The sequence below is a fragment of the Solea solea genome, chromosome 12, assembly GCF_958295425.1.
Source record: "Solea solea chromosome 12, fSolSol10.1, whole genome shotgun sequence".
Lineage (NCBI taxonomy): Eukaryota > Metazoa > Chordata > Actinopteri > Pleuronectiformes > Soleidae > Solea > Solea solea.
Window position 1 is genome coordinate 27,501,889 of NC_081145.1, and position 17,490 is coordinate 27,519,378.

Here is a 17,490-nt window from a genome sequence, read left to right on the forward strand (position 1 = left end):
GGGTTCCCCTCCACGCTGCTTGAAGGGAAGTGATGGATTGAGTACAGTGGACATAAATCGCTCTGCAGGGGTAACGTGACAAAAGGAAAATGTCATTCCCTGAAAAACAGTGAAGGTGTGGAGACTTTTACCGACAAGTATGTCCCACGTTGTTTGTCTTAAAATCTGCTGCCGTGAATGCAAAAGGTCAAAGTTAATGACTGTTGACGTTAAACCTCCTCGAAGGCCTTTTGCCTTTACAAAGTCCTTTGCTGCTCAGGGAATTGGGATTATTCATTTGATTGATTAGTCACATGTTTCTCACAAGAGTTTGTTAAAATATTTCTGCTTTTCCTAGCCTTCAAACACTCTTCCTTAAATCCACACACATGCAACTAACGGCGCTTTTCCACTACATAGTCCCAGCCTGGCTCGCCACGGCTTGATTCTACGTGGTTTGGTATGTTTTTCCATGACTATAATACCTCCTCAACGTGGGCGGGGTCATCATAGCACGGCTTGCGTGGAACTGCCGTGACTTTGTTTTTATTCGCAACACAAAAACACAAACTAGTGACTTGGAGCTGTTTTTGGTGAAACTGAATCATTAGAATCAGTTGATTTGAACTGAAATACCACTGAACATTGGGTCGTGATTGGGCTCACGATTGATCGCCGGCTTGCAGCAGTGCTGTTGTTAAATACACCACACTCCTCTGTTAGATATTGACATTTTAGACATTTCCTTTGCTAAATGTTGGAGATTAACGTTAATGTTTTAAGTCTTTTTAACTTTAATCTACAGTTCAGCATTGTTGGCTTTGATTCTTGTGTCGGACGTCGCGCTCACGACTCTTCCAGTGACGACACTCTCTGACCAATCAATCAATGGCCAGCAGTCTGTCGACGTCACATTCTAGTATCGGCTCAGCTGACTATGAACCTCGTCAGAGCAGGTACTAAAAAAAAAACCACCAGGTGCTGTCACGAAAAACTGTGCTGAGTCGAGCCGTGCCAGGACTGTGTCGTGGAAAAGCGCCAATAGAGTACAATGACAACCCAATTTCAAGGCTCTTAATGGATATGGGTCATTGAAAGTGCTTGAATTTTGAGCAGGAAAGAAGGGAATTTGATATTTAGGTAAATGTCTCCCTTGTTTGTTACAACGCCACCTGCTGTTTCATGGCCTGCATTGCTTGATGTACTAGGCCTACGCATGACAAACGTCAAGTCGCGAATGACGACGTGATGCCTGGGAATAGAAAATTCCAAGATCTCTCTCTCACCAAAGACAAATTACAAAGACTGACTTTGACCCAAGATCCCAAGGACAATCACTTTTCCAGATGCAGAGTGAAGTGGACACCATGGACATAGTTGTCCTCCCATCTTGAGCACATTCGCTCCTTGAATTTGAGGGAAATGGTCCTGGAAATTCCCTGAAAAGTCCTTGAATGTGATGTCAACCAAGGTGTGGGAACGATGTATCAGGTCTGAACATCCAAACTGACTTTTTTCTTTCAAACCAGTGGCCTTGAGATGGAAATTTGAATTCAACTACCATCATAGAGAGTCTGTTTTAACAGACACCACTGCTGCCCTTATCTGCGTTTCACCTGCTTCATATGAACTGTCACGCTGGAAGTGTTTAGTAACTACCTGGTACTTCCTACAGCCCGTATCTCAGATTGTATCTGATGTCTCACTGCAAACACCTGCTGAGGACAGGATGGGGGAGATGGTGCTGTAAAAGGTGAATGACTGAGTCCATTGTCTCATCTTTCTTCTTTTTGGGAAAGGAGCTCATCACCGAGTTGTCAAACGGAGATAAATAGCAACACAGCTGGAAATCATAAATCTTTGATCTTTCTCACCCTGAGTCGCTAACATTGCCAGCTCCCTCATGTTCCGCTCTGGTTTGGAGTGTAAGTGACGTTTGACAGCTCCTGAAATCAAGAACTGGTCCATCTACAGCAAGTAAATGTGGTCGAGGGCCAACTTTTTTTAAGCAATTGAATATTTGGGCCAAAACTTGGTGTCTTCATCAGACAAAAGTGCCTTAAACTAACAATAATGTGGACGTCGGATGATGTGAGAGACATACTGTTAATATGTATTGTGCATCTCTAAACATATGATAATAGCTATTTTACGGACATTTACTCCTCAAACCTGGCTGTCTCCATGACAACAGCAGTGTTAGTTTAAATTAACGGTCAATGCTAACAACAGAATCTATTTTCTCCAGAATAAAAGCTCTGGATAAGCAAATCATTTAAGATCAGATTTGTTAAATCGTCTGCCGGGGCCAGATACTGATGCTGGGCGGGCCAGTTTTGGACCACCGGCCACCAATTGCTGACCACTGATCTATAGATAAAATAAAGTTTGTAGTTGCTTTCTTTTCTAGCTGGGGATTTCAGTGTCTGTATAGTAGGGCTGCAGTGGTTGATTGATTATAAATTGTTTAAATTATCATTATTTTTGAATTATTGTGGTTAATAATTACAACTGTTTTTTCAGCTTCCTAAATGTGAACATTTATTCACATTTCCAGGTTTGGGAAACACTGACTAACATTTTTCAACATTTTATGGCATTTTATGGAGCAAAGTAATCGATTAATATAAGAAATAATCTTTACTTGAAGCCCTAATATTTAGGAAATAATGTCTCAACTACAATAAATAAGTTTTGGATATCAAGATAGTATGTGGTGCTTGTATAAAATTAAAGCTAAAATAACTTTATAATGTTAAACTAATGTAATTTCTACCAGAAAATGACACCATCCATGTGTCTATAGTCATCTTTAGTCCTTGCAGTAATGATTATTCTTTAGGTAATATTTACTAATTCATTTTCTCATTTAAATATTTGGTGATTTCATAATTGTTCTCATTTTCACAGGGTCAGTTCAGTTTCATTGCATGTTTTGCTAACAAAGGGAAATGAACACAGCACACACTGTAATCATACGACATATCTCACTGTTATTCAATAACAAAACACACACAAAGGTTGTAGACTAAACTAGACGATGTCTCACAAGAGCAGTGTGTACATGTTTTATATCGTCAACAATTATTATGACGATTATGACAGAAACAGCTGCAGTCAGACTCATGGAGGCATGGACTCGTTCACAGTGTCTGGTGTTTATGTGCAGGTATCTCTCTCTCGCTCTCCCTCTCTCCCCCTCTCTCTCTCTCTCTCTCTGGTCTCAGGTTCACTGAAGCATCTCTGTGTGTCAACAACTTCGTTAGAACTGGACGAGAAACTGAGAAGCTGAGTCACTGCTGCGGCTCGTTACAGCTTCCTGTGTATCTCTGTCCTTACAGAGGGATTGAATTTAAATTATGCATGGTGTGTGTGAGTGTGTGTGTGTGTCTGTGTGTGTGTGTGAGTGTGTGTGTGTGTGCACTCACTCAGCCTCGAAGAAACAGAAGCCACCTGAGCCTCACCTGACTGATGTTACCTTGCTAACACTTTCCCATTATTGTACCAGGCAGACAATACACTTAACATGACTGTGTGGTGTGCCCACACACACACACACACACACACACACACACACACACACACACACACACACACACCAACATCTAAAACATGCAGGGCAGTGTTCCCTGGGGACTGCTGTAGATTAAAGTTAAAAAGACTTAAAAATCCTGCAAACAATAACGTTAATCTCCAACATTTAACAAAGCAAATGTGTAAAATGTCTACATTTAACAGAGGAGTCTGGAGTATTTAGAGACCGCTCAATCGTGAGCGGAAATCACAACCCAACGTTCAGTGGTATTTCAGTTCAGCGACTGTGTCAGAGGTCAGAGTCTGTGCTCCGGTCATGCAGGAACTACTGAACCATTTCACAGAACAATCAGCTGATTCTAACGATTCACCGTTACACAACTGCTTTGCTTTGGCCGTCACTGGTTTGTGACAACTCCACAAACCACGTTGAGGGCGGAGCTAGAGTGATGGAAAATGACCCAGACAACATAGATTCCCTGCTCTGCTCGTTCTGTGAACTCCTCAACGCGGGTGATTGCGTTAGCGACGCGTTGAAATTCACCTCTGATTTATATGAAATTTGCTGCTCAGGTTTTTCCTCCTCCCTCCAGTTGCTTGGATTAAAATGTCAGACAGAAGTGTGTCTGTGAGCTGATGGCCTGCAGTTTGACTGTCATTGTGTGTGTGTTGACGCCAGTGTGTGTGTGTGTGTGTGTGTGTGATTAGTTTGAGCAGGTTAGCTACGGTGGCTTTAGCCGCATGTGAGCGGAGACAGACTCAAACCTGACGGGAAACAGCTCATTCACTGTGGTCAGCCCTCTCTGTCTGACCCCTCCTTCACCACCACCAGTGTATGGAGGAAATTCAATGGATGGATTGACACTATGGTAATTTGCTCCTTGATACCACAACCCAACAACAGCCCCCTGCACAACACAAGCATATGGCCAAGTCTGTCATTGCAGCTTAGCAGCACAAGTCTATGGAGGAAACGAGTGAGGGAGGGAGGGAGGGCCCAACGCCATTCACTCCACAGCCTGAATAATGAACCCCCAACAATCACTTTAATCCAAAAGAGAAGTCTAAAGTGTATGAAACATAACAGGCAGAAACCAGGGGAAGAAAAATAACACTGGGCCACCCACACCGAGCTTTCAGGACATTTTCTTCTGCTCTGGAGGGAGGGAACAGTGACATTGTTTATGGTTTGTTCAGGTACCAGTTTAACTAGCAGTCAACCAACGGTCAGAATGTTGCATTATGACTCATTTAGAGTCTTATTATGTTGTGTATAAAGTGTGTTTCGGGGGTTAATCTGGCTTAAGGTGACTTGGTGATTCAAGTTTCACCTGTAGCAGGAAACACATTCATGACTCACACAAAAATTAAATCCGGTTCAAGAAAAGAAAGACGTTACTTTGTCATTGCCAAAGTCGTCAATATATGCTTTTGAGTATTGTTGTTAATGCACAACATGATAAATGTAAATCACAAGGCTCGCTCTTCAAAATGAATCACTAGGACTGTATATTGGCAGCATTTTCAAGTGCCAAACACTAACCCTTAACCTTCTGCTTAACCTTAAACCAGGTCTGAACCCATCAACAGCTATTTAAGGTGTGACAGATTGTAAGGACCAGTCAAACTGTCCTCACTTCCTGTGGTTTATTTGTTTTTTTTGGTCCTCACAAACATGTGTGTACAAGTACACACACATCATGTGAGTGTGAGGACACATCATGGACACAATGCATTACCCTAACCTTAACCATCACAACGAACGGCGTCACAACGTTTTCCATTACTGTAGTACCTCCTCATTGTGGGCGGAGTCATCATACGTTTTCTACGTGACACACACACACACACACACACACACACACACACACACACACAAACAAACAAACAAACAAACAAACAAACAAACAAACAAACACAGACAGACAGACAGACTAGTGGCTTGTCGAGCAGTTGTTTTGGGTGTAACTGAATCATTAGAATCAGTGTTTTGTTCACAGACGCGTTCAGTACTTGGTGCATGACAGTGACGTCACTCTTTCCTCTCCTCGGTTGTCTCTGCAGAGCTTTCTGAAGGACAAAACCTCGTCAGAATCTCGGCCCGCGGTCCAACCGCTCACAGTCGTCTCACTTCACTAGAATAATCCGCGTTGCTTCTGCTTTCCCACACTCACTCACGCCAAGAATCTCAACCATGAATCAATGCAACTGTCCAACATGATGATGAATGATTGTTCGGGGACAGGATCTGTCCCCCGCGTTGCGCTTCCTCTCCAGAGCTGTTCATTTATTATCTGTCGCCCCCCCCTCCCTGTGGTTTCTCTTTCAGGGAATTGTCGTCCAGACACCAGATCAGTCTCCCGTTCAGGAACGTCAGGGAGTCCAAGCTGATCTGACGGAAATCTGAAGTCAAAGATAACAAAGAACAAACTCATAAATGAATGATGTTTTCCAGACGATTCAGGTCTTACAACCTCCTCCTAGAACACATCCGGTGGACATCTACCACAGCTTCATGGAGAAGTTCATGGTGACCTCACATGGAGATAAGATTTGTAGACTTTGCTTGTATTTGACTGTTGACACCATCAGAATTTTCGATCTGTTTTTCCGTATCGCGTTCATTCAGGTCATAATTTTGTAGACCTGGGGATTAAAACTGCAGGTAATCTGATAATATGAAGCTGTAAAATCCAGGGTTTCTTTTGTAAGAGTGTGTGGGGTTTATTTTTTTCCTCTTGACCCCATAAATACTCTGTTTTTAAATGACACTCAAATCTAATAAATTATAGATTTTTCACTTTCTTTTTTTGTTTGGATGCAGACGTTTTATTTATTTATTCAGGAGCAGGTTTTGTCCTGCACTGACAGTCTCTGCTGCTTCACATCGTGTCTGTGCTTAATATTGAAGCACTTGGACCTGAAGGTTGATTAAACAGATCAGTGTCAGATTTAACAGTTTAATGAGTAAAAGTGGCCATTGTTTCCGTCCGAACTAGGGCTGCAGCGATTATCCGATTTATCAATTGTTAATCTGTGACTAAATTAATCGACACCTATTTTGATAATCGATTCATTGGTTTTGGAGGTTGTTTTTTTAGGAGCTTTCTGATTTTTCCAGCTTCTTAAACGTGCAAACTAACAACACTACTATTCGTTTATTACGTGGAAATCCAGATGTTCCAAATTCAGGAGTCGGGAGAAGAAAAACGTTGACTCTACAGAACATGGTAAGACTTTTTGTTTTACTTCACGAACCATGAGTGTGGTTCTTCCCTCATCTCTCGCTCTCTCTCCCTCTTCAGAGTGAGGTAGTTCAGTAGTGACCTATTAAAAGTGGAGGAATGTCCTCGGTGGAGTCTCTGACCTTGTCCACTGACGGTTTGGTTTGACCTGCTGGTTCAGGATCAAAGACAAACTGCTCGACCTGGTCAGAGATGTTGGGGGGGTGGGGGGGGCGGGGTCACATACCTCTCTGCTCATGTAGCCTTCAGTGATCGCTGTGTGAGAAACATTAACTTTCTGCTTGCACGTTTTTAAAATCGTTTTTTCTCCCAACTGGATTTACAGGAAACAGAAACAAAAAATCTGGAGTGCAGTCAAATATTAACAATTCCTGTGAAGTTCCCTGAAATGTGGTTATTCTGCTGTGGTAACACTTTACAATAATGGTACATTGATTGATTGATTGACCAGTTAGTAAATGCTGTAATAAACTGCTGATTCATGTTTTAACCACACATTTAATTATGTTATTCAGGTTTAGAGCGTGTGTGTAGGATGTAATGTGTGCTGCTCTCTGGAAAGAGAGAGAGGAAAGAAAGTATTCATTTGGTTTAGTTTCATTTAGTTTCCCCAACAAGCTGTTCCCACTTTCTTGTCAGCACTTATTTATAGTTGATAAATTGCTGTATCTGTTGATCATTCTTTACAAATGTAAACCATAGTGTGCCGAATCTTCTCCTGTGGACGACTATTTAGAAAAAAAGTACCAGACTGATCCGTTCCACTTGGTTTGTGGCAAAAGCTTCTACTTCTCATTTCATTTAGAACATCTGTAAACTTTGTTTGTCAATCGTCACGTGTGATCAGTTGCTCGATCATGACGTTGCTTAACTTTGACGTGAGAACTGAGAGTGAGGAGCATTTCATCTTGTGGTGGTTTTTCCATTCAGGTTCTTGTCTACGTCTAAAACAACTCAACAAAGAAAGAACTCGCCTCAGGTGTACGACACCAACACGCCGGCCAAACGCACCAGTGACGTAAAGTTGAGGACGTTTTACGACATCAGCGGATCGCGGAAAATGCCGTAAACGGGTGTGGAGGACTGCTGAAGGTAAATCGAGCTTAATATGTTCACCCATGACCACTCAGAAGCCTGTAGACCAAAGCCCAGTCATTCAAATTTACATTTAAGCATTTTAGCTCTTTTATCCAAAGCTACATAGTAGTCTTGGAAAGAACTCCCCTAGTTGCTAGGACAGAAGATGCTCTCGGAAGAGCTGGGTCTTGGGGAAATTGGACGTTAAAGTGTGATTGATTGAAGGTCACGCCTCTGAACCTCTGAACTTCCAGTTGCACAATTGACAACATGGTTGCCGACCAAATCGTAACTCTGAAAGGGTTCCAACCAGTGACCTTGGAAAATGTGAAAGTTGTATCATGATCATCTGACTCCATTTTAAGAAGCTAATCTTGTTGTTTAATCAGTCCTAATCCTGTCAATCACGCAGTATAATCCAAGAAAGATTATTTGAGTAGAAAAAAGAGAAACAAGCGGCAAGTGCAAATATTTTGAACGTGAAGTTTTCATACCAGGAACACTTCACATTCCTGTTCATAGGTGGATAGGAAGCCGAGGTTAATGATTGGCTCCTGATTCTGCCCGTTGCAGCTAATCCACCTAATCTCAGAGAAAGTAGAGGAGTGGAACACGAAGAGCAGCAGCGTGAACTCAGCTCAACGCTGAATGTGTGTATATACATAATTATGTGATTAAATGTTCTTGTTTTAAGAAAAAGAATCTGTCAACAGATTTTTATTTTTTATTTCTTAAAAACTAGAATGTAAATCTAGAATAAAACAGATTTAAGAGACAGTGAGTGAGTGGAAGTGTAAATGAGTGAGTGAGTGTGTGACCATTGTTATAGTGCGTCACTGCTAATTAAATCTTAAAGTAACTTAATCTTATTAAGGGAAAAGTTAAGACAAATAAGAATATTTTTGCCAAGGTTTATTTGGATAGCAAGTTTTAATTCCCAAAATAATACAGTTTATTTAATTTCTGTCAGTGAATTGTCATAAATATGACTCCCTGGACCTTTAAAGCTGCAGTCACCACAATCTCATATAATCTCTTTATTCTATTGCATTTATTGTCCAACTCTTTAGACTCTTCAGGAAAGGGGGTGTCACGTTTAAGAGAGAGACAGTTTTTAATCGAGGAGGAGAAGGAGCAGGAGGAGGAGGTCACATCAAACTCACACACACACACACACACAGATTTGGTGGAGCTGATGAGAACAAGGATTAAAAAGGGAAACAGGAAAACGATCTCACACACACACACACACGTGTGGAAATGTCAGACAGGAAAGTAAAAGGCAGCATCTGTTTCCCTCGATTCACCCGTCGGTGACGAGGCTGAAGTCGGAGTGAACTTCCTGTGTGCAGCTCGCACCATGCCCTGCTCTCTCTCTCTCTCTCTCTCACACACACACACACACACACACACACACCTCCACATGTGCAGCTTTGACGTCGCTGCTCAGTTTAGCATTGTCTATAAAAATCACTGTCTTTCAACTGGCTGTGGAGTGAGTGAGTGAGTGACTATCAAGACTAGAAAAGCTGTATATACAGACCATAATACCAACTCTGATTTTAGTTCATAGTAACGGGTAACAAAGAGAGTTGGAGGAAATGTAGTGGAGTAAAAGTAAAAGTTGTTAGAGGTATAAATAACAAAGTAAAGTACAGAAATGTGTACTTAAGTACATACAGTAAGTACTTTATAACATGACTGTCCCTTTAAATGGCCTGTGTCAGACTGTTCTACTGTAATACTCACTGACTAGTTCATATGTATTTACTCCAGTCGTAGTAACTGCAGCCGTTTGAGGGAATCATTGTGATGAATGAGTGAGTCCTTTTCTTTAGACACATTCATGTCTTCACGAGGTTCAGAGGCTCAGACCATGTGAGGAAAGTCCGAAAATAATCTGAGTTACAGTCTGTCGTAACTGTGTCATCGTGCTCGACCTTGACCTCTCTCTCTGCGTACAGACGACCCCGCCCTGCTCACATGACTGTAAATGGGCGTGCTTGTTTTCTCCTCCTCAGCAGCAGCAGCAGCAGCAGCAGCCTTCTGTTTTATGACACCTGCGTAAAAACACTTGCTCTTCTTCTTCTTCTTCATCATCTCAGCTCTGATAGCCATCTAACAGCGCTGCATTCTTCTGAACCCTAAGCCACTTCTTCACTTATCAAATTTCAGTCGGTCTCCGCGCGGCTCGCGTTACACCGCAGCATGACAACAAGTATGTAAACAAGAAGACGGGACGTTCACATTCACCGTCGTGTGAATTGATTGGATGTTTAATTTCAGCCGTTGGCAGATTTTATTACGTCACAGGAGTGAGATTAAAACAAAACAGACAAAGAGACAGAGGCCAAACGACAGTGAGGTCACAAGACAAACAAGAGAAATATAAAGAGAGGGCGAGGAAGTCAGGCCTCGGCGTTTTACGATCCCGATGAGCCGGTTCTGTTCTCTTGACGTCGACGCTGCTCGTCTGCCTGTCACTCACAGCAGGGAGGGAGCGGAGAAGAGAAGAAAAGAATCAATGTTCCACAAAAGCAGCTCAGCGAGGCGAGACAGAGAAACCAGCGGCGCTGACGTCACGCCAGTCTGTGAAGAGTCGCAGTTAAAGACGACATAAACCATGGAAAGTTGCTCGAGGACGTCCACTGGTCCTGACGACACTTGTACGACTCCAACCTTAGAGTTCATTGGGTTGCACATTAGAAGCAGCTCTCAGTGGACATGAAGAACGGTCGTCTAACTTGACCCTGTGATGGTTCGTTTGAGGTCACAGTGATCAGAGTTTCCAGAAGTAATGAAATTCTCTGCTTAATCTGTTCTTAATCTTCTACATCGACCTCTTTCGGCTCCTCCCCTTAGGGGTCGCCACGGCAGATCATCTGCCTCCATCTCGTCTTCTCCCTCGTGTCCCTAAGTGTCCTTTTTTTTACAACATTCATGGACCTTCTCTTTGGTCTCTTGGTCCAAACCATCTCTACCTTGACCCTCTCACTTTTTCTCAGAGCTGTCCCTGGTTGTTATATATGCTCATTTCCAATCCTGTCCTCATCCTGGTCCCTCCCAATGGAAATCTTCCTCATCTTCAGCCCTGCCTCCTGCCAAGCCGTACTCACGGTATACCTGTACATACCTGTATTTAGTATCCCGACTCGTGGACATAGTTTGCTATTTGTCGCTGTGTCGTTTAAAAAGTAGAAGAAGACAGTTTACACTTGAGAGCCGCGCGTTTATTGGGATTAATAAAACTACTCTGACTCTCGATTTCTTTTTTAATTATATAGTGTCTTAAATCTTCGTTTTTGAGGTCTTAAAAAAGGTTTAAAAATTGGTTCAACACAAGTTGTCGCGATCACATTATCTCTAACTTTTAGTCAGTTCATCAGTGAGTGGATTTTTGTCCCAAAATTTGAAAGGATTCCGTGGGGCGGTTTTGAGAGACATCGTGGTGACGCGGTTACACGTTGCCACCAAAATCAAACCAGTTCGTCCCTGAGTTCAAGTCAATGTTTGCACCAAATTTAAAGGAATTCCCTTAAATCTCTGTAAGGATATCAAGTTCAGAACAAAGGGACAGACAGACAACCTCCTTCATCAGGCTGTTTCAGGTGCTTGGACATAATAAGAGAAGTCAATAAATTACCAAAATAAAAGTGATATACATTTCTTTTTCCCTGCAAATCACTTTGAAAGACCCAAATTAACAATATGTGCTCTTTCAGCTGAGGGATCTGCATTTCAAAGCGGCTCTGGGACAAATATAAGTGGGAGGGAACATCGTCTGTTGGCACGACAAAGAAGCAGATTGGAAATCTGGCATCGGACATGAGGACAGTTTGTCTCACTCTGTCCTCCTGACATCACAGGAAGTTCACTCGACTATTTCAGTCGCAGAGTTTCCAGATGGGCAGGGTCAGGTCAAGAGGGCTGCAATGGAGGGGGAAAAAACGGTAATAATTACGAGTCGGTCAAATCGGCTTTGGCGACGTTGTTGCGGCGGTCGTGAGTCGTGATGTCAGGTGAAGGTGTTGTCCTCCATGACGGTTAAATCAACACACACTGCCTCGACCTCACATTTCTCACGCCTGCAGAAGACAAAACAGAGCGGTCACTGTGAGAGCGGTGCGGGACACCACATTTACCACATCTGTGAACGTGTGTGTGTGTGTGTTCACTGTGGGACAACAAGTTCAGTCAACAGGCGGGTGTCATCAGAGCCGAGTGCCAACAACCTGTCAGGCATATTTTACTAGAATTAAAGACAGGTGCATCATTATCTGCCCTGCACTCTGTAAAATACACGCCACACCAACATATTCAGCACCGTTTAAAGTTTGTCAGATAAATGTACTCAAGCTCATATCTGCAGTATCTTTCATAATATGTTTGCTTTCTAATCTCACAGATAAACATTGTTTTCTACAGTAAAATCTACAGGTCGGTTAGCGACAGGTCGGTTAGCCACATGCCGCTAGCAACACGTCAACTAGCGACATGTCGGTTAGCTAAAGGTTGATTCACGACATGCCGGTTAGCAACATTTTGTAACCTTTAGTAAAAGGTCGGTTAGCGACAGGCCGGTTAGTGAAAGGTCAGTTAGCGACAGTTCCATTAGTGACAGGTCGGTTAGTGAAAGGTTGGTTAGCGACGGTTCGATTAGCGACATGTCAGTTAGTGAAAGGTCAGTTAGCGACAGTTTGATTAGCGACATGTCAGTTAGTGAAAGGTCAGTTAGCAACATGTTGGTTAGTGAAAGGTCGGTTAGCGACATGTTGGTTAGTGAAAGGGTCAGTTAGCGACCGTTCGATTAGCGACATGTCGGTTAGTGAAAGGGTCCGTTAGCGACATGTCGTTTAGTGACAGGTCAGTTAGCGACAGTCCGATTAGCGACATGTCAGTTAGTGAAAGGTCAGTAAGCGACAGGTCGGTTAGCGACATGTCAGTTAGTGAAAGGTCAGTTAGCGACAGTTCGGTTAGTGACATGTCAGTTAGTGAAAGGTCAGTAAGCGACAGCTCGGTTAGTGAAAGGTCAGTTAGCGACAGGTCGGTTAGTGAAAGGTCAGTTAGTGAAAGGTCAGTTAGCGACAGTTCGATTAGCGACATGTCGGTTAGTGAAAGGTCAGTTAGCGACAGTTCGATTAGCAACATGTCGGTTAGTGACAGTTCGATTAGCAACATGTAGGTTAGTGAAAGGTCGGTTAGTGAAAGGTTCAGTTAGCGACAGTTCGATTAGCGACATGTCGGTTAGTGAAAGGTCAGTTAGCGACAGTCCGATTAGCGACATGTCAGTTAGCGACATGTCAGTTAGTGAAAGGTCAGTAAGCGACAGGTCGGTTAGCGACATGTCAGTTAGTGAAAGGTCAGTTAGCGACAGTTCGGTTAGTGACATGTCAGTTAGTGAAAGGTCAGTAAGCGACAGCTCGGTTAGTGAAAGGTCAGTTAGCGACAGGTCGGTTAGTGAAAGGTCAGTTAGTGAAAGGTCAGTTAGCGACAGTTCGATTAGCGACATGTCGGTTAGTGAAAGGTCAGTTAGCGACAGTTCGATTAGCAACATGTCGGTTAGTGACAGTTCGATTAGCAACATGTAGGTTAGTGAAAGGTCGGTTAGTGAAAGGTTCAGTTAGCGACAGTTCGATTAGCGACATGTCGGTTAGTGAAAGGTCAGTTAGCGACAGTCCGATTAGCGACATGTCAGTTAGTGACAGGTCGGTTAGTGAAAGGTCAGTAAGCGATAGGTCGGTTAGCGACATGTCAGTTGGTGACAGGTCGGTTAGCGACATGTCAGTTGGTGACAGGTCAGTTAGCGACAGTTCGATCAGTGACAGAAACCCTAGTGAACAAATCTCTTCCATCAAATGACATGAATTGTTGTGTTCAGACAACTTTGTTCACTGATTGTTTTCAGATCATAGAGTACTTTACTTCAAATAAGCTTTAAAAAAATAACAGACCGCAGCTTCTTTTTTTAAAACCCTCTATGTCACGTGACCCACTGACTCCAACTTATACCAGATGAGCCAAAAAGGTGTAAAAAAAAAAATCAAATGAATGATGGCTGAGTTCCATTTAGCTTCTTCAGTTTCCTCAGTAACCTGAGTCTTTCCTGCCGCAACACGCTGCTGTATTTCTACCCTTCATCTGTATTATTTTATGTTTATTTTTTTATATGCATATTTATGCTAATATTGTGGGAATTAAGGCAGTTTCCTGACACATAGGTTGTTAATCCGTCACTCTTTTTTTTCTTCTTGTTTTTAATGAAAGTTATATTCCGTGTTGTCCCTGAAGGGCGGCTCGGTTTTATCGTAACTGGAAAATCTCGTTCCTGTGAAGTTATTGCTTCTGTGTTAATTAAAAACATTGCTGCCAATTTTCTTCTTCTTTTTTGATAGGACGGTTTTGTTTTAGATTCTGTCCCTGACATTTATTTGCCTGCGGTCTTTATTTAAGGAATAATGTAGTGATTTGGCAGCATGGATGAAAAATGCAGCAGTTACACACCTGCTCTGTAAAAGCTTGATAAAAAAACACAAGGAAACTTGAGAAGCCGATGACCTCCGATCAATAATGTGGAAGTACAGTTGCTGTGTGGTATTTCACACCTGAACGTAAAAAGAACTCTGGTTTTCTAACGTGAAAATATCTTTAAAAAACTCATATTATAAACGTGGAATCATCCTGTGGTTAAATAAACATCGTGGAAGCTCGGCTGCTCCGGGAATCTAATGCATGTGATACAAAGTGCTGTGGATTTTAGTCAATTTCACCACCTGATTTGCATGTTAATCTGTTTCCTTGTTCCTTGTCACTTTCTAAAGTGTGTGACTGACGAGCTCATGGCAGCTGCAGATTATTTCAGATTTACTCACTCACAAGTTGTTTTTAATTCTGCTGTTTTGTATTAACAATCTTTGACTATTTTCCTGTGGCTTAAATATTAATTTTGTCTCAAAACCTCAGAATAATCTCCACACTGACAGAAGAGTATTAGGGAAAGAAAGAAAATTCTGAGAAAATTCTGACTTTAATCTCACAATTCCGATTTCTTTCTATCAATTCCAACTTTCTGACTTTAATCTCACAATTCTGACTTTAATACATTTTATAACCATGATTTAAAATCTAAAGCCCAAATAAAGATACATTTTATGCAATGTTATTTAAAACGTCGACACATTAATCTTAAACAAAAGGTTTTGAGGGAAACCGTCTGTGACGTCACACTCTGTCTTGTGTCTTTGTGTCTTTGTGTCCTCCGCTCTGTTCATGCGTCTGCAGTGGAAATCAAACTGCGGTCCCCATCAGTCCCGGGGGTTAATGCAGACTGACGTGGCAGAACAGCAGCTCCGGCCCGACAAGCTGTCTCTGCTTCATTATTTATGACGCGAGTGTCTTGCTCAGTGTCGGCTGATTTCGGAGACGACGTGGACGAATAAAAGAAGAACAACTACAATTTAAAAAGGAAAAATTGCTTAAATTAATAATAAACTCAATAAATCATGAGCTGTTTTATTCAGGGGTCAGTGCTCCACATAAGCTGTGGTGAAAGGTTAATGAGGAGGAGGCGGAGCCTCCGTGCAGAAGCTCTTTATCCCTTCGTCTCTCTAAGATTATAATCCGTGCACTTAAACCAACATACATCTCACATACTGACTCTCACTGGAAAACCTGCACTGCAGAAACCAGACAGATTTTAGCCACTTAACAAAATAAAATCTGTCAGATATCTTAAGAACATGTTCACTGATGTTTCCTCACTCTTACACAGTCTTTTATGACCAGAGTTTGAACTTTGTGTCGTATCGTAAACTGTGAACTCTTCCCTGCACCAAAGTCCATCGAGAAAACCGAGGATTTTAACATCACAGCACACGGGAGTTTTGATCCACTGCTGCCTCCATCGGTCAGGGCAAATGTCTTATTTTATTTATATTTCTTTAGACTTACTCTTTAGTGACACAAACTGACCACATGGGGCAGCAGTGGACCAGCAGCTCCCGTGTCCAGGGAGTTAAAAACACTGATTTTCTGTTTGGAATCAGTTAAATTCTGTTAAAATCAGAAAGTCAGAATTCTGAGATTAAAGTCACAAAATTGGAATTCTGAGATTAAAGTCAGAATTCTGAAATTAAAGTCTGAATTCTGAGATTAAAGTCAGAAAGTCGGAATTCTGAGATTGAAGTCAGAAAGTCGGAATTCTGAGATTGAAGTCAGAAAATCTGAATTCTGAGATTGAAGTCAGAAAGTCGGAATTCTGAGATTGAAGTCAGAAAATCTGAATTCTGAGATTGAAGTCAGAAAGTCGGAATTCTGTGATTAAAGTGGGAAAAAAACTGGTGGATTAGCCGCTGATGTTTGATGTGTTTTTATGTTTGTGACAATGTAAATGGAGCCACATCTGTCACCAGCTGTGTGTCACACACAGAGATTAAAAGGTCAAAGTAAATGTCTCACATCAGCTCTGATATAAATGATAATCAGCACTTTAAACAGCCGTGCATCTCCTATTATAATCCAACTGTTAAAACACTGAGTGCTTTGCATTGTTGATACAATATTATAATGCCTATAGCACGGGTGCGTGTGTGTGTGGTGTCCTTCACGTTGTGGGGACCTAAATCTGTTTACACACAGTTACACACTTTACACATTAGAGGGACAAAAATCAAGTTACCTTAATGTAAATTATTACATTTTTACGGTGAAGACATGTTTCAAAGTTAGGTTAAGGGGCTGAGGTTAGGGGATAAGATTAGGATTAGGCCAGTAGTAATTATGGTTAAATCTCCAGGAAATGAATATAAGTCGAGACAATGTCCTCTGAAGTCATGGAAACCAGTGTCACGCTAATTATTTTGCAAAAACAACACACACACGCACACAGTGTCTTCCTGTGTGTAAGCTGCAGTTTACATCACATTACCAGTAAAAGTGTAAACACACACATTCTCACTGAGAAAAAAGTCAGAATTCTGAGAACAACATCAAAAAGTCGGAATTCTGAGGGTAAAGTGAGAAAGTTGGAATTCTGAGAGAAAACTCAGAATTCTGAGATTAAAGTTGTAATTCTGAGAAAAAAAATCAGAATTATGAGGTTAAAGTCAGAAAATCGGAATTCTGAGGGAAAAAAGTCAGAATTCTGAAATTTAAAATCAGAAAGTCGGAAATCTGAGATTACATTTTTTTTGCTTTGTTTCAAAAACATCTGTACATGTGGCCTTAATACTCCTCTGTCATTTTGGTTCTATTCCTAATGGAGACTCAAAAAAATCCTCTTGAACAGTTAAACTTGAAACAGTCCGTGTGTTCATACTTGATAAAACCTTAGTGAACTGTCTCTTTAAGTCTAAATAAAGATGTTTCTGTTGTCGTTACAGGTTTGTGAAGTTTCAAACGTGTGAAATCTGGTTGTTTGTAGAAGCTGATATGAAGAAAAAAAACAGACAGAGAGAAAGTGAAGAAGAAGAGACAGTTGATATCAAATCTGCCTCACACACACACACACACACACACACACACACACCATGAGAGTGAGTGTCGGCTAATTAAGAACCAGAGGTCATCACAGCAACTGACGAGATCATCAGCGGGTTTGACAAAGGGCCGGACGGATTTTAAGGAGCTGTTAGAATGGAGCGTGCCGTGTCACATGACC

At 41.8% G+C, this 17,490-nt stretch overlaps 1 protein-coding gene across 1 annotated transcript in view; it reads left to right on the plus strand.

The window, feature by feature from the left end:
* si:ch211-266k8.4 (growth hormone-regulated TBC protein 1) overlaps positions 1-6,318 on the plus strand; it is a 53,221-nt gene extending 46,903 nt beyond the window's left edge. The window contains exon 15 of the mRNA XM_058645801.1: positions 5,843-6,318. Coding sequence (XP_058501784.1) covers positions 5,843-5,909 — 67 coding nt within the window. The 3' untranslated portion in view covers positions 5,910-6,318. The remainder of the gene's footprint in view (positions 1-5,842) is intronic.
* The last annotated feature ends 11,172 nt before the right edge of the window (positions 6,319-17,490 follow it).